Source organism: Meleagris gallopavo, chromosome 10 (genome assembly GCF_000146605.3).
Source record: "Meleagris gallopavo isolate NT-WF06-2002-E0010 breed Aviagen turkey brand Nicholas breeding stock chromosome 10, Turkey_5.1, whole genome shotgun sequence".
In the NCBI taxonomy this organism is placed as follows: Eukaryota; Metazoa; Chordata; class Aves; order Galliformes; family Phasianidae; genus Meleagris; species Meleagris gallopavo.
In genome coordinates, this window is record NC_015020.2 from 25886810 (window position 1) to 25909142 (window position 22333).

The 22333-nt window shown below is 53.3% G+C and overlaps 1 protein-coding gene across 1 annotated transcript; it reads right to left on the reverse strand.

Moving 5' to 3' along the window:
* Window positions 1-15: 15 nt before the first annotated feature.
* Window positions 16-22009, reverse strand: LOC104912464 (phosphatidylinositol 3-kinase regulatory subunit alpha-like). Its single transcript, XM_010716170.3, has 7 exons — window positions 21358-22009; window positions 18589-18684; window positions 18291-18368; window positions 12728-12859; window positions 11789-11990; window positions 11306-11391; window positions 16-1440 (listed from the first exon to the last, which is right to left on the reverse strand). Exons 1-7 carry the CDS (start codon window positions 21677-21679, stop codon window positions 1379-1381), a joined length of 978 nt encoding a protein of 325 aa, XP_010714472.1. The 5' UTR covers window positions 21680-22009; the 3' UTR covers window positions 16-1378.
* Window positions 22010-22333: the final 324 nt, after the last annotated feature.

A 22333-nucleotide genomic window follows, 5' to 3' on the forward strand; every position in this document is an offset into this window, starting at 1 on the left:
AAACTTTTTTTTTTTTTTTTTTAATAACTCAGCCAAACCAGAGTGGAATTTCATGGGAAAAGCGAAAGGTACATCTCTAGCCTCAGGGCATCATTGCTGCCAGATTTCAGAGCAGTGGAAGTGTCCGAACATCTCCGGAGCAGCACACGCTCACGCGCTCATATCCACCTCAAGCATCCCTTCTGCAGGACAGTGCTCCCACCCGGCTCCCCCAGAACACTGACGCTAACACACAGCTCTTACATAAACCAAACCTCTGCAGCACCAAAGCAGAATGCAAATCCTGTTCAAAAAGGATCGCAACTTGGACACTTGGATCGTCCCCATCCCAGTGCCAGCCCGCAGCTGTGCATGGTGCTCCAGGCCCCCCGGCCCTACAGTGGGCACTTTTCTCCCCGCACACTGCCAGCGTTTGGGGTCTTTTGCGGAAGGGCAGGGCTGCCCACACCCTGGGCTATGGTACTCCCGAGTCTGTGGGGCCATGAAGCTGCCATTCACCTTGTATCTCTCCCTACACTAATTCCTCTCGTCATTTCACCAGCGACAGAGTTAAACGGAGCAATCCGTTACAGGAGAACCCTGGCAGACTGATTGTGGAGGGTTTCAGCCATCCCCATTTACACTGGCTTGAAAAAAAAGTTTTGCCTTGGGCAGCTCCAGTTACAGAATGATCAGACCACACTTCGGTCCCTTTGTGCACTTCGCATCTCTGTCACCGTGCCAGGGCCTTGTCTGGAAATGGTGAGCAAAATGGAAGGAGACTTGTAACAAGTTCAGAGAAATTAGGGAGAAAAGAGCCACCTTCCCCCAGTTCTGCAACCAGGACATTTTTGAAATGTAACACTGTATAGGAATTTTAAATATTTTTCACTTCCTTTATTCATTACTTTAATGCACTGGCACTGCTCGCTCGGATTTTTTTTTTTTTTGCAAGGAATGTACAATAACCACTCTGTAAATTCCTCAGGTCTGATTTTAAGAGGAACTGTAGAACTTTATTCATGGAGGAGAGAAATAATCCCAATCCCTTCCTGCCATAACTCTTTCTTTTAATAAACAGAACGGCTCATAGTTTAATCACAGCACGAGCATTGGAGAGAAGAATGCAGCAGCAAAGCTGGGGACACAGAGATGTCCCTGTACTGCTGCCACTCCTGGGACCTGAGGGTCCCCAGGTTTGGAGGTGGCACAGCACAGCACCTCTCGCTGCTGTTGGATAGACCCAGAACAGGGACTCCCGGGGGTGTGAGAAGCCATCCATCTGGCCATCCATCCAGGCCAGGAATTCAGCGCAGGCGGCGCGTTGGCTGCTGCTCTCCTCGCAGTTACACGCATGCAATCCATCGTGTGCTGCTCCTTGCTCCGTGCACTTTCCTTGTCACTTTTCCCAAATGGAAACATGGCTCTGTTTGCTTTGGAGATCGTTCTCCCTGGCTTTCTCTGGTTAGCAGTAAATAAGTGCAAGGAAGAACGGCCTCTGAATGCCGAGTGGGGAAATAAAACAAACAGCCCTATGTAGGGTCAGAGCTTATAAAGCACTGCATGGATGCGATGCCTTCATTGGGCACCAAGAGACTGGGACACCGATATCCACCAGTGGTGAGGTCACCATCCCTGGAGGTGATCGAGAAGCATGGGGTTGTGGCACTGAGGAATGCGGTCAGTGGGCATGGTGGGGTGGGGTTGGACTGGGTGATCTCTGAAGACTTTTCTAGCCTCAGTGATTCTGTGATTCTAATTTCTTGGAGGCTAGGTGGGATAAAGTAAAGAAACAAATACTGATGGATGGCCCCAACATGTCTTGTGTTGGAAAGGACCTTAAAGCCCACCCAGTTCCAACCCCAACTACCATGGGCAGGGACATGTCCCACCAGGTCAGCTGCCCAAAGCCCCATCCAGCCTATCCTTGAGCAGCTCCAGGGATGGGGAATATCCCTTCAGCAAGGGCTGTTTCCTCATCAAGTGCTACCTTCAGTCCCCAGCCATTTGAGAGAAAGCTCTTCATAAAAGGAGGGGGAAGATTAATATTATTTTTCAACAGTATAATGGGAGGTTTCCACTCCCAAAGTACTTCAGAGACATTTCTGCACAAAGCCAGAAAAATTCTATCCCCAAAGGAGAGAGGAAAACAAAAACATATTAGACAGAGTTATGAGTGCCTGAATGAAGGGTTGGTGGGAATGGAAACTTCCACATCACTGTCAGCCTGGACTGCTGCGGTGTGATGCTCTGGGGGTGGGAAGGCTGTTGGTGTCTCATCGGTGTCTGCAGCCCCAAGATTCATGTGCACTGATGACATGAGACTCTCAGTGCTTTCCAGTTAACAGTAGGATGGGGAGAAAATCCTTTTGATAAGGGACAAATAAATGCAAAATATGATCCCAAGGGCTCAGAGGAACACTTTTTTGAGTGAGCTCTTGGCATTTCCAAGTGCTTGGGTTACCCATCCAGGAAAAGGGATGGAGCAGGCGTGTTCCTCGCCTACCTCCCACTGCTGCCCTTAAAAGGTAGCTTGGGTGACACCTCAGCAAGGCATTGATCTCACATTCATCCAAGAAAGAAATCCCCCCAGTCCTTCTGATGGAGATTGCAACCTATGGAAGCAACAATGGGAGAAGGGAACTGCCCAGACGACTCCATTCATTGTTGTGATGAACGAGATGGTGAATGGAGATGGGGATGAGGATGTGGGGATAGCACAGAGCAACCTGAGCTTGTGATTGGCCAAGAATTTGGACCGGAGGGACTTAGAGCTGCCTGTGAGCATCCCTGTTCAGCCCCACACACAGGGAGCCCTTCACTTCAACCAAACACGGCAGCAATCCCATAGGATAAGTATTCATAACTCCCTTGGATAGGGCAGCCCACATTTCCCATAGCTACTGCTTCCCAGAAGCCAGACGTCTCAGCCCTGGCTCTGCTGCCTCGGCTCATGCTTCCTTCCTATCCCAGCCTGCAGACCTGGCACAGAATTACTGCCTGCTTTGCATCGTGCTGGGCTCCCACCTCCCTGCCAGCCCCCATGCTTGTCCCTGGCAGCAGCCCCTTGCTGCCCCCGCTGTCCCACGCCGGCTGCGAATGTTTTCTGTTCCTACAGAAATCCAGCTGAACATAAGACCGCCTTCGCTTGCCAAACAGCCAGAGCTCTTCTCTTGCTGTTTAGTTGAGAGCAGCAGTGATTTTTGCTCAGCAAAGTCCAGATGAGAGGACCTCAGTGCCTTGTGGCAGACACACTCTGGGGGTGACCCATGGCTAACCCCTGTCCTGGACTTTTGCAGGTCACTGTCTAACCCTGCATTTTGAGAAAGGCCTGTCAAAGCATGCAGTGGCAAAGCTGTGTCAAGCCCCTTCCTAGGAGCAGGGTTGGATTTGTGCCTCCAGCCCTGACCCACTTATTTTAGGGCTTTGAGGACCTCACCAATCCAGAGGCCAGGTGCTGGTCATCCCATCTGGCACCACCTGAGCTGTATGGAAAATGCACCAGAGTGACAAGCCAGCAGCAACAGCCTATGGCTATGCTGACAACAAATAGCCATTCATCTTCAGCATCACTGAAGTGTTCACCCATGAACCTAGAGCAAAAGCATGGGAAAAATGAGGGAAGTGCCCACTCCTATAGGAGTCCCCCGAGAGGGCATTGGGTGCTCAGGGAGCATAGACAGCACGAAGAGTTCAAGCCTTCCAGTTAAATACGGGAAGGAGTTAGCAAGTCTTTGTGGAGGCGGATTAGAGGCAGAGGTAAATGCTCCTGCTAAGTGTAATCTGCCTGGTTAAAAGCTCAGCTCAGCCCCTATCCCAGCATCTTCTTTGCTTCTTACAAATATAGGAGACACAACTTCGGACAGCATTTTTTGGTTCCTTTGACCTATTTATAGACCCCAGAGATGGGGCAGAGCCTCTCTTCCTCTCCTTCCTCCTCAGTTTGGGTGCTGTTTGTGTTCCCTCCATCCAGTACCCCCTTCTCTATGGGATGGGGTTAGTGCTGGCAGCCTGGGACTGGTGCAGGTGGGAGCTCAGTCACCCTGCTTCCTCAGCAGAGGCTGTTCCCACTCCTCATCCCTTGTCCTGCAGCCATCAGCCACCAGCCCTGCGCTGGCCTCAGCTCACCCAGCCAGGACCAGCTGCTGAGATAACTCATCTGCATCCTGCGGGTGCAGCAGGAGGGGGATTATGGCTCGTGGGTCAGGGCAGGTGAAGGCAACTCCTGGTGATATGGAATTGGGCTGGTGAGAGGAACAGGGCACTCTGCCACCCCACATGCCAGGGAGTAGCCATATCCATAGCCCCCGATCAGTGAGACAGTGCGTGAGAGGATCAGGGGCTACGATGGGTGTGAAACACATAGGAATCCCACCTTGAAATAGCAGAATACATGACTATATAGAAACATTTCACCTCTGCTCTCTCTAAAAGCCCTGTTCCCAACAGGGTTAGCAGTAGGTGGACACAAGAGGGAGGAAGCTCTGCTTGGACCATCCTGCCCCATGGCAGTAGCATCCTCGGTATCCTGTTCTCCCTATCTCCACAGGTTGTGTACCCCTGGGTCTTAAGTCTGGAGTAGTGGGCTCTGGTGGGCAGCACCATGAGGATCATGGATTTACTGGGATTAAGATATTTTCCATGCATTCAAACTAGCTGTCATGAGTCCAGACCTATCTAGAGACCAAAGGATGAGAAGAAGTGGGGGAGAGCCCAAGGCCCCTCTGTCTCCATCCTCACCCTCACCCCCAATCTCACCCCTAGCCTGAACACTATCCCCATCCCCAACCCCATCCCTATCTCCTGGGCTTGCAGGAATGCTCAGGGCACCGTGCCCTCTCTGGGGCCAGGACACATCAGTCTGCCTGTGCAGGCACGAGGGCTAGGTGGCTCCAGGAGCTTGTTAACCTTAATCCTCCCCTGGATTAATACTGAGGGGAGCTGGGGACAGTGGTTAAACCCAGAGGAGTGCAGCACAGGAGCACAGCGCAGGGGTGATGAGGGGACAGAGGGTGCAAGAGAAGGGCAAAGAGAGGAGCAGGTGGTCCCATAGCCTAATCAGACGTGGCCATGGATTGTGTGGGCATGGTGCTTGGCCCAAAGGGACAGGCAATATGATGGCTGAGGCATCATAAGTGACAGACGGGTGCTGCAGGGTCTGTCTTCATGGCTTGAAGCCCTGAGATCAGTCTAGAGGTGTGGGACTGTGAGCCCAGGATGGAAATCTGCTGTTGAAAAGATACTCTTTTGGGAAATGGTTCTTCTTGGGGCTGAGCTTTCAGCTTGTCTTGGAGGAGAAATGCAGGGATGCTCAGAGCCTACAAATCTGCTGGGGTGCTGCATGCCAACTGAGAACCTACCAGCTCTTAGCATCAGTGGTCCATCCCTAGGTATGCTAATGCAACTTGCATGCCCACATTGGGGAAAAGCATTATCATCTGTTTCCCCATTTCCCCATTAATCAGGGAGAAGTACCAACAATCCCATGTAGCCCCCTGACACCCATCTCTGGGCATCCCCAACCCCAGCAGAGTCACAGGTGCCCATGGATGAGGTTGGCATCCCCCAGCAGCACAGGTACCGTTCTCCTCTGGGCATTCCCACGCTGCTGAATGTGTGGGGCTCAGCATCATCCATGGATGGACCAAATCCTTTGTGCATCCCAGGAAAATGTCATGGGATATCGTCACCCATCCCACCATCACCAGTGTCACCTTGGACACGTCCTGGTGGGCTGCCTTGTGGGGCTGCGGGGCCATGTGCCTGCCCCCTGTGGCAGCAAAGCAGGACAGGATGTGCTGTCCTAAGTGGCATCTTCACCAGATCTGATCCAGCCTTGCAAAGCCACAGCGCCTTCAATTCCCTTAGCACTCCAAATCTGCTACTGTGCATCTAAGCGGATTATTTTAAATACCCCATGATGGACTGCTCCTTTGTAATATAATCCAGCCTCGTGTGTCCCATTCCCCTCCTATTTGCTGTGATTTAGCTGCAGCTGTGACAGCCAAAATCTCCCCAGCTCCCCTTGCTCTGTAGGAATCATCCTTCATGCCAACCCTGTCCCCAGATCCTGCTCTGCTCCATGCTGTGGGACCCTGGGAATGCTCCTGTTGCCTCCTGTGTACCCTTATAATGCATCCAGGGCCAGATCCCAAGCCCTTCACCCAAAGAAGACCTGTGCAGGAGCACTCTTTGGATGGATTTTGCCTGCTCAAAGTCATCAAGCCTTAGCACATCCCAAACCCGTATTTTAGAGATGGAGCAGGATGGAATATCAGAGCCCTCCAGCTCCGCTTGTGGAGATGGCAGAGATGCTGCTGCTTTTCCAAGCACTCCCCTTTGGGGCTTGTCTGATTAATAAGGGCTTGTTATTTTCAAACTGTTTGAAATCGTGTTTATTTTATCCGCCGCCGGATCCCTGTGACTCAGGGCTTCATCGTTAACTGCCAAAGATGAGTGACAGATCCCGCTAATTACGGCTAATGATGGCCTTAAAGGATTCTCCACGCACACACGTGCGTTTGTGTGCACACATGCCGAGGGCCATTTATAATTTAAAGTGGGGAGACTCATTAATGTAAAGCATGCCCAGATTAATTGCCGAAAGGCAGCACTGTGGGGCCATGGGTGAGCAGGAGGTACCCAGAAGGAATCCGGATGGCAAAACCCCTTATTCTGCATCCACCCTTCTTGAAATTAAGGGACCCTTCAGCTCTAGGGAGGGATGTGTTGCACACATGGGGGTTTTTCTATTTCTTTCTGAAAGGGAAAAGTCAGAGCTGGATGCTCCACTAGCAGAAGGGATGAAGCCACTTGGATAGGCTTCTGGCTGGAAAGAGCAGGCTCAGGTTGAGCCTGATGGCTTGGGAATTTGTCTTGGATCATCCATGCTGTTCCGGACCCCAGAACACTTGGGTTTCTCATGCTGAGACACTCCAGATGTTTCAGTTTAATGCTTCTATGGCAACAGCTGGTGGAGGCGGTGGAATGGAGCTGTGCTGATAAATGCACAGAGGACGGATGGTTATGGCTGATCCCGGAACACAGAGTGATGTTGGCCAGGTGGGGCATTATCAAAACTCCCACCACTGCAGAACTCCCAGTGTTTCTTCAAATGAAAGAAATTGGCCAAGAGAGCAGAAGATGAGCAGCCAACACTGAGGACCTTTGGGCTGCTGGACCAAAAAGCCATCAGGGCGGTTTGGATGTTCTGCAATGCCCTAAACTATGACTTCAGCTTTTACCAAGATCTAGAATGCTCCAAACTTTGTTTCTAGTTAACTTCTAGCAGATCAAGGCTGGCACAGCTGCCCAGAGAGCTGTGAATGCCCCATCCCTGGAGATGCCCAAGGCCAGGCTGGATGGGCTGCTTATGGCAGGATTTGGAACTCTGGGGGCTTTAACTTCCCTTTCAACCCAACCCATTCTGTGATTCTAGAGACTACCAAGCTCAATGCACCCGAGCCTCTGGTTATCTCCAGCATCAGCTGTCCTAGGAGCACTGCGAGCACTGCAGGGATGTGGGGCAATGTCCACTCTGCCATGTCTGTTCCCCCCTAGGAAGCTGCTTTTCTTCCCCAGGGAGCACAGGGAAAGTGTTTTCCACCATGCCAGATAAAAATGGATTCGCAATCCAATTTTACCCGAGTACCACTTCAGTGATTTTGATGGAGCCGCTCTCAATGCGCACTGGTTTGAGCCAGAGGACAGCTGTCGTGGTTTCATAGAGCAGAGGTTCCTTATCTGTGTCACCTTTGATTACTGTAATTGAAATCCTGCTCTGATCTGATCTGTGCCCCAGCATTTCAGCTGCCTCTGCAGCTCCCGGCTCGATCGGCCAAGTGACGTTAATAGATTTTAAAGCCGGGCAGGCCTGGAGAATAACCGTGTCATCAGCAGCCACCAGCCACTGCCACCCCCCTGACACCACCAGGATCGCACTGGGCTCAGCCCCAAACCAGAAGGGTGATACTTGCTGGAGCCATCCCAAAACATTGGACAGAAAGTGGGGAATTATTTCCGGAAAACACATGGAAGGGCTCAGTCCTCACCCCGGCCCCCTGCTTCCTCCCTGCCGTGATTCCTCCCCGTGATTATTGTTTGGCAGCACAATACTGTGGGTTTCCCTAGCCCCTTATCAGCCCTGGCCACATGGCTGAGGAGGAAAAGGGCTTCAATCCGAGTGGAGAGATGCTTCCGCTGGTAGCTGGTCCTGCTGTCGCACACCACGTCCCTGCACATTACCCCTATGCCTCTAACAGCAGGCTGGGCTCACCGTTTTGCTGCTACCCTCCACGCTCCATCATTAATTAAACACGGGCTAAAATTAGCTGTGAAGGCAGCACCACTGGGGTCTCCCACTGGCATCTGACTGAAGAATGCAGCAAGTGGGTCAGGCACGCCTCCCAGCCAAGGGTATCCTGCGTGCTTGGGATACCCCATCCTCTGCTGCATCCTTAGGGATCCGCATTGTGAGGATACTGGGAGCAGCATGATAATCTGATCAGAGATGGAGGAGAGGGAGTGCTAGCAGAGACCTCAACTCAGTTCAGCCACCAAAACGACAGCACTGACGTCTTCCCCCAGCTCAGCTTCTCAGGGTAGTGAGCAGAAATCCCTTGCTTCATCCCCAGCACTAGTGGGAGGCACTGCTCCCAGTGCATGGCTTGGCCATTCCCTGGGCTCAGCCATCCCATAGGTTTGGCCATCTCTTAGGCTCGGCCAACCCGGAAGCTTTCTCCTCTTCTCGCTGCCTCATCTTCACTTGGGCCAGAGCAGCTGGAGAGGCGAGAGGCTCCTTCTGGGATTGCAAGTGTGCATCCTTGTCGTGTTTCTCCCCGCGCCCTGGGGGATCTGTTATTTTTAGCTGCTCTCCCTCTCTCACGTTGCTAGCTAGGCTCTTGCTCTCTTTTTTCCCCCCTCCCCAGCGTTAATTTGTTTGCACTGTATTATCTTCAGATGAGGGGAGCCACAACCAGACATCTGCACAGGGGACCGCTTGCCTCCATTTGCCCACTCCATGCAGTTTTCAGATGAGTTTCCCCCATTTTTTAACACCCTCCACTGCTCAAGGGCTCTCCACTGCCAACCCCAAGGGATGAAATATGGGAAGGGGCAGTAGAGGGGCAATGCAGCCTACAGATGCTCTGGCCAGGAGAAGGCTCACCCCCTTCCTTTTGGCTGTCTCACAGGCACTCTGGGGCTGATTTCCCAAGCCAAGTGCTGGCTGCTTATGGCTGCATCCCAAAATATCGCCTGAAAGGAAAGCGTCCCCGCTGCCATCCACATGCTGCCCTGCCACCATTCCGTCACACTCTCGGGGGCAGCAGGAGATGCCCCCACATTATTTATAACTCCAATCCTTTTCCTGCTCACTGCACCTCTCCCCTTCCTGGCACACCGAGGAGCACATCGCAGCAGCAAGAATGGCACACAGACAGTGACGCAGGGGTGACCGCCGCACACTGGGACAGCTGGCTCTGTCCCCTGCCAGCAGTACAGCCCCAAGCAGGACCTGGACTTGGAAACTACCCAGGCTGCACTCTGCCAAAACCCTGCTCTGGAATGGGGACACCTCATCCCCGCTTTTTCTCACAAAGGAGCTGAAGAGGTCACATTTTCTCCCCAGCTTGGGGCAAGGAATGGCAGTGCTCCTGTCTCCAGTGCTCTGTCTCCTGCCCCAATGCTTGGCTTTTCTATGTCTGTGGATTTATATATATATATATATTTGTGTGTGTGTATGTGTGTTTAGTTGTTGTTTTTTTTTTCACAAGCCTTTGCTGCATGGTGAGTAAAGGCATCCTGCTGTCTGAGGGCTAACGGCTTGCTGGAGAGATAATAAAGCAAAGGGGAGTAAATTAAAGTGCCTATAAATAGCAGCAGGAGAGGAAAAGGAGATGAAGTCATCTTCCTTCAGCTGAGCTGGTATTTACATCACTGCTTCCCTTTGCCTTCCCTCCCCCTCATCCAGACTGGGAACCAGCCCCAGGGCTAGGGGTCCTGCAGCAGGCTCTGTGTGCCCCCCAGACCCCAAAACATCCCCATGACCCTGCACCGGGTGTGGCTTTGGGGACATGCTGGAGGGCACAGTGGGGAGCTCTGGATGCAGCCCCAGCCCGTGCACTGGTGGAGCCCCCAGGGTCACCCACCCCACTAGTGACCTCACTGCCACTATCCCCATACCCGTGGGGCCCCGTGCCCCGCTGCCACCAGGTATATTTACGCCTGAGTCAGGATGAGGTCACAGCGCGGTTTCCTCTGTGTCAGCTCCCGGCTCCTATTCCCGGGCTGTTTTCACACACTGCCATGTTATTGCTGGGTATTTATAGCTATTTGACAGCAAGAATTAGAAAGCGGCGGCTCCACATGCACCCCAAAATAATATCGGTGCCGGGACGTGGGGGAGAGGCCAGGGCCTGGGCCAAGGCATGTGTCCCCTGCCTAATAATAATTCTTTGCACTTTATATATAGCACCGCAGCTTCCCAAAGTGCTTTGCAGGCATTTAATTAAGCTTCCCAACATCCTAATGTGATGACAGTTGGGTAATGACCTCCTCCTTTTGGATATGGAGAGCAGCAGGACCTGTCCGGTGGCACGCAGTGCGGAGACACGGCTGTCCTGGCTCATGGTGATGTGACCCCAGTGGACCCAAAAAGGGGATGGGGATCCATTGAATCTCAGCCACCCCCTGCTCAGTGCAGGGTAGGGATGACCAGTGCTGCCTCAGGGTATGAGGACAGCAATGGAGACGTCACCACTGCGCAGAGAGCAGGGACAGACACAGCTGTCCAACATCTGGATCAGCAGGGAAGAGATCAGCTGACAAGTCTGAAGGGCTGATTTATGAGCAATATTAGAAGCCGTAATCCTGCCTGGCCTGGCCACCCTGCAGGGACCTGAGGCGATGACAGGGACCAGATATATTACAAAGCAGGAAGGCTGGAAGCAGCTGCAGCTCCTGGGTGGCTTGGTGTGGGGATAGGGATCCCACAGGGATGGACCTCTGTGGTCTTCAGGGTCTGCAGTTTGGGCCACCAGCACTCTTCTTCCCTACTGCATCCATCCATGCTGTGCCAGTACCGGCAGCACCTGCTGCGGTCCGGCAAAGATGGGCACAAAGTGTCACTAGGCAGGACAGTCAGAGCACTGGGACATGGCCAGACGAGGGCTGGGGCTTAAACCACCAAAGGAGAAGCTCCAAACCACAACCAGACAAGCAGCACACTGAGCCCCTTCCTTGCACCATACCCGCAGAGGATGGAACCATGCGAGACTGTCCCCAGGCAGTGCCACCAGTTCTGTCCCCTCATCCAGGTATCACTTACCGGGGGCTCCTGGCACCTCGGCCGCCTCGCTAGCTATGATGAGTGACTCGATGATCCTTGTGCAGAGCTCAGGGTTTGCCTCAGTGCTGCGAGGACAATGGGGTGAGCGTGAGGATGGCAGCAGCTTGGTGTCCCCAAAGATCCCTGAGTTGACCACCCCAAATCATGTAAGAAGTGACACGTGGAGAGATAATGGACTCAAGTTGCACTAGGGGAAGTTCAGATTGGATTTTAGGAAAAATTCATTCTCTGAAAGCACAGTTTTGGCACAGAGTGCTTACGGAGGTGGTGGGATCACTATCCCCAGAGGCGTTCAGGAGCCATGGAGATGTGGCACTGAGTGTGCATGATGGGGTGGGTTGGGCTGGGTGATATTAGTGGTCTTTTCCAACCTTAATGATTCTAAGAAATTGCCTCCCAACCCACACATTTCCATACAGCATCCGCAACAGCTGTGGGACATGGATGGCCGAGGGGTCTCACCTGGAGGACGCAGGGCGGAGGAGCAGCTCCCCAAAGAGCTCCCCAAGCAGCTGTGCTGACAGCCGGTTCTTGCAGGCAGCCTGGCAGAGGTTGCTGAAATGCCGGATGAGCTCCCTCAGCAGCAGCATGTGGAGCTGTGGCAGGGCTGGGGGGGCCAACAGGGCTAGGGCACGCTGCCCACAGTCCTCCACGCTCAGGGTCTCTGCAGCAGAGGGAAGACATCCTGTCATTGCTATGAGGGATACAAGATATTGCATGATGAAGGGACCTTCCCACTCGTCATGTTTTGGGGCTGGATCCTGGAGAGCTCAGGACTCATCTCCCAGAACTTTTGCTTTTTGGTATCTTTTCTGAAAGCCCTGGGGTTTTGCTTCTGCTCCTTGCAGGACTGGACTGCAAGGGGAAGGATTGGGCTCCGAGGCAAGGTGCTTCCCTTTGAAGTTGCTAAACGAGGCAACCCAGCTAATTGCTTCCTAATTGCTTCTTTATCCTTGGAAAGGAGGCAGCCTTTGATTTCTCCTCTCCAAAGGGGAATAGGAAGGCAGTGTCCAGGTGACCCCAGCCCAGCAATATTTCTGCTGGCACCATTCCTGCACGGGGCTGTGCTATCCATTCACTTCCTCACTCAGGCAGAGCCGTCCCCATGATCCCTTCTGCCCTCACAAACACCTCCCCCACTCGGGACACACGAGTCATGGCCTGTATTAGTGTCATAGATATGTGGCCCCACAACTTAGGTTATTCTCTCTTGGGGATCCTGTGCCTACTGCTCTCCCTTTGCTTCCCCAAAATTTGCCATGTGGAGCATGGGATGCTGCCAGCTGACCACCTTTAGGATGTGCCCCTGGTGCAGTATTTCCAGAGAATGAGGAGAGAAAATGCTAGGGGTTTCTCAAAGCTCCACCACACAAAACATGAGGAGAGCCTGGCTCTGCTTACCTTGAGCCATACAGAGCAGGTCGGTGCAGAGCGTGGGAGGGACAAGGGGGACTGGCAGCTCCTGCAGGTACCACTTCAGGGTCTCTGCCAATGTCTGGGCATCATATTCCTCCATGTCCACGTCTGAGGCATCTGCAAGAGATCCAGCAGGAGCCCTGAGTTTCCCACCATGGGACAGCACCCATACTGTGGGCTGAGCCCCTGTCCAGGTCCACTCCAGACATCAGGCACCAATGGTTGTGATGGATCAGTGGTTGGACTTGATTATCGTAGAGTTCTCTTCCAACTTTTAATGATTCTATGATTCTATGGGTCTGTGTGTGGGCACGGTGGGGATGGGTTGGTGGTTGGACTGGATGACCTTACAGGTCTTTTCCAAGCATAATGATTCTGTGATTGTATGGAATGATGCAATGCTGCGCAATCCCATGACTGTGGCAAAGCATGTGAGGAAGGCTGAGATCATCCCAAAATGGGGTCAGCCCTTGGGAAACACGTCCCGTGCTCCATTGGAGTCCCATGGCCAGGCTTGCCAAGGGGACATTACTTCAACTGCCCGTCGAGGCATTGCCTCATGCGTTTGTCTTGGAGGTCCCAGCCCAGCCAGCTGCTGGGGGGGGACGCATCCCCTTTGGCAAAGATGTTGAAGTTTCAAAATCTGGCTCTGATCCGAACTGGAGCCAAACATAAAGGTTTTGAAATTTTCCTTGCCGAAGAAATGTTGGAGGGGGGTAGGGAGGAAGTCCCAAGCTATTTGGGACCAATTGAGACAGTGCATTTATAGAAACTGAATTTCTCTCCTCTAAAGGAGAATATCAGAAAATGGACCAGACTTTGCATTGTCTTGATGGTGATGTTTCAGGCCCTGCATGGCTGTGGTCTAGAAGCAAGGGATTAGGTTTGCCATGTCCTGAACACCCTTCCTTTCCCCTCTCTCTGCATTTTTATCCCCAAATGCAGCTTTACTGAAAGCAAGAGTGTTCGGGGAGGTGCTCCATCTCCAAACCCACAGCATTTTTTAGCAAAAAATGCTTTGAGCCTCCAACCACTTCAACTGGCCATAGAGACTGTAAGCCCCAGATGGTGGAAAACCATATTTCTTAAGGGCAGGCCATGGAGCACCCAAACTTTCATCAGGATTTGGACACTCTGAGCTGGGTCTTCTCTTCCCATCCACCCTCTTGCTGTGTGCTTGGAGAGCAGTTCCCCCAGAACATCCCCACCAGGATAGTGCCCATCTCCCTGTCCAGCTCCTCCAAGATCACAATCCATGGCAAGTCCCTTACCAACAGGACTACAGTGCCCAGCTCTTGGCTCAGTGACCAGAAAGCAAACAGATTGAACAATCCCAGGGCAAAGCCTTTAACCCAGAGGCTGGAGACGCTACCTCATCTTCAGGAGTGAGCACCCTGCTAGCCACAAACCAGCCTTGAGCCTGACAGGGTGGCTGCGAGAAAAGCCACTGTACCACTATGACCCATGTCAAAGGAGCATGGGGATGTGCGGGATGCCAGCAGGGAGAGGAGAAATGGAGAGAAGTGGAGAAGTACCCATGGGAAGAGTTCATCTGTCACGTTCCCATCACCAAACTGCACAATTGGAGCCCCCCAACCAGCCACCAGTGTCCCATGAGATGCTCTAACCCCTGCATTTCGCTGAAACTCTCCAGCTTTGGAGGTGATGAGAAAATGGGCAGCAACAGCCAAACCCCAAACCTGTTCCACCCCTCCAGTTGGTTTGAGCTTGCTCTCAGACATCGTTTCCATGCCAGAAACCCTCCTGCATCTGCCCTGGCTGGGCACATCCCACCACGGAGGTCTCACTGGGGATCCATCAAATGATGCTCATGCAGATTGGGGAGAGCAGCCGCCGCCTGTTCTGTGCAGGGAAGGGGATGCCAATGGGTACTGCCCGAGGCAATTAGCCTGCAGCTCTGCTGTGGCCTAATTAGCTCATTTTCATAACTGGGCATAGACTTAGGGGCGTGTTCAAAGGGAAGGCTCAGCCGATATCAAAGCAAGAGTGGAAAACATCCTTGCACCCAGAGAGAGCTGCGATGGGGAGACCGGAGGGGGGTTACCCTGCTGTCAACAATTAATTTCAGGTGGGAGTGCTTCCATGCAGTCTCAGTTGCTTAGATAGAAATGGCCCCACCCTGGTGTCCCCATCATCCTGGGCATGTCTCCTGCCCTAACTCCCCTCCCTGGTGCTGGCTTTGGGGTGCTTGGAGCTGTGCCCCATGGGATGTTTGCTGACAGCTGGGAAGGGTTAAAGGGAAGAGTGGGCAGGGAGCTGCCCCCGCTCTGCTATCACAGGGAGATGATAACCCCGTAAGAAGCTAATGATGCTGCAGAATGAGTCACTGTCCCCCACGCTCTCCAGATGTTCCAGCCCTTTCCTGGAGATCCCTGTCCTCTCCCCAGCCCATGTGCAAGGACAGAGGGACCCCATCCGGTGCCACAAAGCAGGAAAACACCCTCTAAGCCCCCAAAAGCCCTCCTCAGCCCCATACCAATTCCCTAAGCACAGAGCATGGTATGCATATGGGGGTACCCCAGAGAGAGCGAAAGGTTAGGGGCTCCCTTCCCTGTGGGAGCTGAGACCCTGCAAGGCAGAACAAGGGAAGCCCCCCCGGGGCAGGGGCTGAGGCTGAGTCAGGCTGGGTGAGAAATGATAGGATATCTCCCGGCAGCTGCAGCAGGGAGCTGTGAGCTGTAAGACAGCCCCATGGTGTGTGCCTAAATTGCGGCAAAAGGAAAGTAGGAGGATGCTTGGCATGGCCCAGAAAAGGCTGGGGGTTTTTGGGAACAAGAGGATTGAATGGAGCCTGGGAAGCAGCCGTTCTGCCCCATTTGTGCCATGCACATGGGCAGAGGTGATGGCTGCATCCCATACCCCACAGCCAGCTCAGGGATCCCACGTGCCCAGCACCTGCAAGGAATCGCATGGGCTGAGCTGCAGTGTGATGCCTCTGGGTCTGAGGTCCCCATGGCATAGTGGTACCCCAGACTTTGACATCCGGTGCTGAATAAAGATTAAATCAGGACCTTTCTTCCCATCCATGCCTGCTGAAGGACCTGCTCTCCGAGCCTCCCAGATATGCATCCCATTTGGGGGATTTCCCTGTGGAATTTCCCTGCCTTTGACTCAGCCTTATTGTCATGTCCCTGTGCCAGCCCTGCGGTCACCCTGAGCTTGGTGACTGCGGCACAGCCCTGCCCTGAGCTCCTTCAGCCCTGGCTGGGATTTTCCCCACCATACACCCCGGTTTGGAGCGCTGGGACCCCTCCCTGGAGCCAAGATGGGGAAGGTGTGAGGCATGAGTCACAGGCAGCCACTGCCACTAATTCACCCTTCTTTCATCCCCACCAAATATAACAGATGAACTCATGCATCCTCCCAGGCTCTGACCGCTGCGGGATTTATTTACAGGTACAAATGAAGAATAGAGCCGCAGGCATTGGGGTGCATGGAGTAAAGTCATTGTGATGGGGCTGACAGCATGGCGTGGGGACACCTGAGTTCTTGGAGGCTCCATCCTTTTGAGAAGAGGATGGGGGGACACAGCCCCCATCGTGCGCTGATGCTGGGGAGCGATGCGAGCACCCTGCTCCGACCCACTGCATTCTGCCCAGCAGCAGCTCACAGAGCCCACCGCCACCGCTAATCCCCACCGAGCCCTGACCTAATTCCTGGGCACGTGAGCGTGTCTCCAGGCAGACTGTGCTGCGCTGGGGCCGGAGATCAAAGGAGGGAGGATGGCAGTATGGCACCGCACGGCACCGCTCGCCTGGAGACAGCGGCTCCAATCCACTCTGCTGCTGCGGGATTCTCCCTGGCACCCGGCAGCTCCTGCCAAGTGGCTGCTTCAGCGCAGTCACGAGGAGAAGGCAGCTCCAGATTGATACCTGGAGACAGTGCAGGGGGAGAGGACATCACCTATCAAAGCAGGAGGGGCTTGCACGTTTCATGCCAATGGGCAGTGGCATCAAACAGTGGCATCACTCCAGTCCCGGTGTTCAGCTCTGATCTAAAAGCTGCACTAAAGTCATCCTCTTAGCAGTGCTCAGATGTCCCCCTCTTGCAGGACGCTGCCCTGCTCCCGTGGCAGCAGGGACAGCACCTGGATGAGTTCCACTATCCCAAATTTCAATGTGTTGGAGTAATGGAGCAGCTCTGGGGCTGGGGGACACTTGTCCCCCCCATCCCACCTGCACTTGCAGCTTTGACCCATCCCATCCCCATTCCATCCCCATCCCCATCACTGTCCACATCCCCAGAACCGCAGCCACCACCAGTCCCCATGGGAGTCATTCTGGGGGAGGCATAAGGGCTGCCATGAGGCCATGGGTACACAACCAGAGGAGCCTCCCACTCCCTATCAAAATGTGAGATGCTCTTGTAATGTAGGGAATGCTTCATTTTCTCAGACATGTTAGGATCTGGGAGTTTGAAAACCAGCTACTTCAGCCCCTTCTCCTTTTTCTTGTGTTTTCTAGAAGTTTTTCCTCTCCATCTGCCAAACAGCAGCATGAATAGGGCATTCACTGGGACCCCGATGCCTCTTCCCCAGACCTGCTTTTCTCCCCAGCTGAGGCAGGATTCAGTTCCCATATCTGATTTCTCCCCATTCCCCAAAATTGACCTTGACTTTTGCCAACAGAGATGGGGTCCTGGCCATGGGAATGGAGACTACAGGGAGAACGGGGCCAAGTGTGACTCTCACATGCAGATTGTGCCCACTCCCAATCCTCTTTTCTATCACTGATGTTTTATAGCCCAAACGCTACAAAACCCTGCAGGAGGATGCAGGGGGAGCGATGTCTGCATTCTGCACAGGGCTGAGCATCACCCCCCAGCCATGAGCTGGGGGACCCCCACACATCCCCCCGTGGGAGCCTATGGGGAGCACTGGGGGCACACAGTGCCTGTTCCCCCGCCCGGCAGGGACTCTGCAGCCAGAGAGCAGAGAGCAGGGAAGCGATGAGGTCATGTTGCTTAATATAGAGATTTCATCACAGCCCTTCTCCCCAGCAACACGGTCCGGCTGCTGCCGGCTCGGGCACTGCGGGGCTGTGCCTGCAGCCTGAGTGCCGCCCTCAGGTGCAGGGCATGGGGTGCCTCAGTGCCCCCCACTTCCAGCAGCAAACCCCGTGTCTCCCACCTCCTCAAATAGGAGCTTTATTTTCCTCCTTCCTTTTTCTCTATTGCACTCACACGCTGTTTCTCCAATAGAAGCCTCAGAAGTTTGCAAAACATATATTTTTTTTTCTGAAAAAAAAAACCCACCCAGCTTCTAGTAAAGGGCTCTAGCCAAAACCAACAATCTTTTACTTTCTGCCACTGACACTGTGTGCCAGCGCCCTGCAGTCTGTCCCATCCCCACTGTTGCATCCGTATGGGCAGCACCCCAGCAGGACCAGATGAGTGCAGGGGGGCTCAGTGTGGGCAGTGCCTTACTGATCCATACGTAGGGCCATAAAAAGGTTGGAGACTAACCCAGCCCATGCTGATGGTGGCAAACACTCAAGGGACACAAGGAAGGATGCAAGCATGGACTCACCTGCCAGAAGAGCCTCCTTCAGCTCAGCGTCACCCAGCACAGCAGGGTCTGATCGGTAGAGCAGCTCACTGTCGAGACCTGTAGAACAGCAGGGAGACAGGGATCAGTCCTAGAACCTCAAATCCTGCCTCTGACATGCCTGTGATAGAAGCAAGCAGGGACCCACACTGCAGGATCCCTCAGTCTGCGCATGCTGCATGGATACCAGCATGCTCAGGGCGAGGGACAGCTCTGGCAGTGCTCCAGGAGCACCAGTGACCATGGGACGAGTGGGTGGCTGCCCCTTGGCTGCCCATACCTTGCTTTTCGAGTGCCTCGATGAGCCTGGCCACGGTCAGCAGTGCCTGCTCAGGGAGGGCTGGCTGCTCAGCATGCTCTGCCTGCCCCAAGAGCCCTGTTGGAGAGAGATGGGGAGAAGGGCTTGAAGTGTGCTTCCTCCATTGCCAGTTTGTTGTGTGCATTGCTTCCCTCCCTCCCCCTTTCCTCTCCCCCTTTCTTTCTTCCTTCCTTCCCTTCTTCCTTCTCTTCTTTCTTCTTTCATTCCTTTCTTCCTTCCATCCTTTTTTCTTTCCTTCCTTCCATCCAAATTTATTTTCCCTGTTGGTTCTCCCAATAATCCTTTAATGGGAATTTAAATGCCTTTTTGTACTCAGTACAGAAACTTTGGAGATATCTGAGACTGCTTTAAACATTAAGGCTTTGTTCCTCAATCAGTATTCAAGAAATGGAGTCCTTAGGTAATACAAGAACCATAACCCCATCTGCACATGTGTTGACACAGTATCTCACAGTATTACCACCCAGAGAGAAGGTGAGTCCATAACAACTACCTTCATAGTCCATTTTACTTCCTTTTCTGTTTTTAGTAATCTCTCACTTCCAACCAATGATGTAATTAACATTTCCCAAGAGGTTACATCAGTCTGTTTGTGTATGCTCCATCCATCCACCCACCACCCATCCATTCATCCATCTCTCTCCCCTCCAGGCTCCTTAGTTTGGGATCAGGCCTTCTGATGAACATCTCTACCTGTGCAGGTTATGCACCTGAGGTTGCCAGAGGGAATGCCTCAATGGGATATCAGTGATGGCACAGAGGGTGCTGCTGTCGCCCCTGGCTTGGCCGTGCCCTCTGAGATCACCATAGTACTACTGGGGAATATACAACATCTGGAGAAGCTGATGTCTCAAGAGCTCCTCTGCCTGTTTTCTGCAGCCAGCTGATCTGTTTTAGTGGAATTGTATTAAAAAATAATAGTTAATTAAATAAAGGTGCTGTGCTTCCCACAAAAGCTGAGTTCAGTGTGGCCCTGTGTTTGTTCCCTCTTCCATTCATGACATGACTGAGAGGTCCTGGAGATGATGCTCATGGGAGGTGATGTTCATGGGACAACCAGGCAAGAGCAAAACAGCCTCCAAGCGCCTAGGAAGACCCCATGCAGCAAACAGCACTTGGCTCCATACCAAAGCCATTTTTAGGAAGTTATTTAATTTTAAAAAGACCACTCCTTCCTGTAGTTCCAGCCCTGGCTCTGGGCATGGCTTGGAAATGCATTTCTTTCCTTGTGAGCTGAACCCTTCCTCTGGCTGGAGAAAAGCCAGGTCACCCTGTTTGGGGTCCCAGGGTCCCCAGCTTGCCCTGCAGCTCAGCAGATGCTGTTCTTTTCCAAAAAAACCTCCAAAGTTTGGAAGTTTTCATTATAGGGAAAATCCCAACAGCTAGAGCATTTTAATTCAAACCAACATTTAGTTCAAAACCACTCATCGTCCAGCAGACAGATGTACCCTGTCGCAGTGTCCCTGTGCCAGGTGACAGTGCTCACATCCCCATGCAGTGGCACTGGCCGAGGGGACAGGGACAGAGCGTGCCCATAGGTGGCAGCACCTCTGCCCCAAACCCTGCTCGTAGTGGGTCAAAATCATCTTGGTTTTACCTATTTTGTTCATTTTATTTGATTTTCCACTTGCCCAAGCCTTGATACATGCAGTGTGGGGAGGGTCTGTGTGGAGGTTGAGGACATGCTGGGGCCTGGGAGGTCAGTGGGAGACCCCCACCTGGGCTTCATATGTGAGGCAGTGATTTTTTGGGACAGAAGCTGCTGTTTTGGATTCCCCGACATGCAGCCAAGCCCCTGCTTGCTGTTTCCATGTGGGCTGGCAGCTCTCATTACCCAGAGGCCGGTGATGGATGGCCACAGCCACACGGTCTCCGTGACCGGGGTTGATCCCAAGATGTCTGCTCTACGGCACTGAGTTTGATAGGGCTCTGCCCTCTGAATAGCTCAGGGAAGAGGGCTGCTGGTGTGCCTCTGGGCTTAGCTGGGCAGGGGACACGGATCCGTTTTGCCCATTCAGGATGGCTGCACACAGCTGCTCGCTCCTCCTTACCGGTGCCGCAGGAGCAGCAGGACTGTGGCTGCCTTGGTGCATTCAGGGCATGAACTGTGGATGGTCACCCACATTTTGGCAAGGAAAGACGGAGGTGTCTCCCAGCCTCCCTGCTTGCAAAGAGCTGCAGGAACTGCATGGCAAAGCCCATGGGCAGCAGGGTGGCAGCTGTTGTCAGGGGATGTCGTCACTGGCAGCACTGCTGTGAGGGGGAGGGATGGGAGCAACCAGAGGATGCTCTGTGCCCAGATCCCAGGCTGGATCCCACACAACTGGGAACAGCTGCAAAGCAGAGCCTGGAAACCTGCCGTAGATGCTATCCCTGCTCCCATCTCTCTGCTTCAGACAGCTCCCAGAAGCAGAAAAGCAGCTCCCAGCATTTTATTGGGGTCCATCTGGGCCCTCCTAGCGGGCGCACCCCCAGACCCATGTCCTGATCAACCCAAGGGCTGAGCAGTCCCACTGCTGCTGTCTGGAACCATATTTTGGAGGGGACTCCTCACCAGCAGGTGCCCATTCTGCTCCCCCAGCCCTGCACAGCAGTGATTTCTCCTCTGTCACATCTCACAGGAAAAGAGGATCATAGTGTGCAGGAGTGGGAACTAGACAATCTTTGAGATCCCTTCTAACCCAAGCCATTCTGTGATTCATCCTAGGATTCCCACATCCCCACACTCACCCCAGGGCTGGCCAGTGGGCACAGGGGTCCCGGCGGGTGGCGGGGGCAGTGGTCGTGTCTTGGCCTTGGTGGTGCTGATGCACACGGGGCCCAAGTATTCCACATAGGTGCCGGGGAAGTGCCCGCGTTCCTTGGTGCGCTCGTTGAGGCCGTGCAGCCAGCCCTGGGGGCTGCGCTCGTCTCCGTCCTTGTAGTTGGGGGCAGAGAGTAGTGCAGCCCTGCTGACAGTCAGCAAGTCCCCAGGGCTCAGTGCCAGGTCCTCGTCCCGGTCCTTCTGGTATTCGTAGAGCGCGCGGTACTGCAGCCCCTCTGAGGAGGCCATGGAGGGGATGGAGCAGGGAATGGCAGCGAGGAAGAAGAGATTGTTGCCTTGGAGAGGGTACTCTGACTCCTCCAGTCCCAAAATTCCACGCTGATGCTCAGTGAGGTTGGCTCAGGGACCACTATGGTGGTGAGCAAACGCCGCAGACCCACGCGCTGTCCCTTTCTCAGCCCGGTCTCCTTCTGCCCTCCATCCTCTCAATGCTGGGGTGCTCTGCTGGGGCAAAATGCAGCTCATCGGTGCCCCCAGCCCACGCCGTGCCCCCACCCAGCACTGGACAAAACCATAGCCGGGCCAGCACTGCTGCTGTCGCTCACTGAGAAAGTACGGCAAGTCTGGAAAGTAGGGCAAGAGATCAAGCAACGTGCTTTTAAAATAGACACACGGGCTGAGCAGCCGCCCTGCAGCACCGGAACAGCACACGGGGTTGTGCAAAAATACAGGATTTTAGTGATTTCTTTTTTTTTGTTGCTGTTGCTATTGTTAATTTTTCTTTTCTTTTTTTTCCTTAATGGCTTTTAAATATCTCTGACATATAACGGCAGGGAAAGGACCCCTTCTGCATCTAGGATTAAAGTTCATTTATTTGTTTATATATTTATGGACTAATATTTATTTATTTATTTATTTATAAATATCCCTCGGGCAGATAAC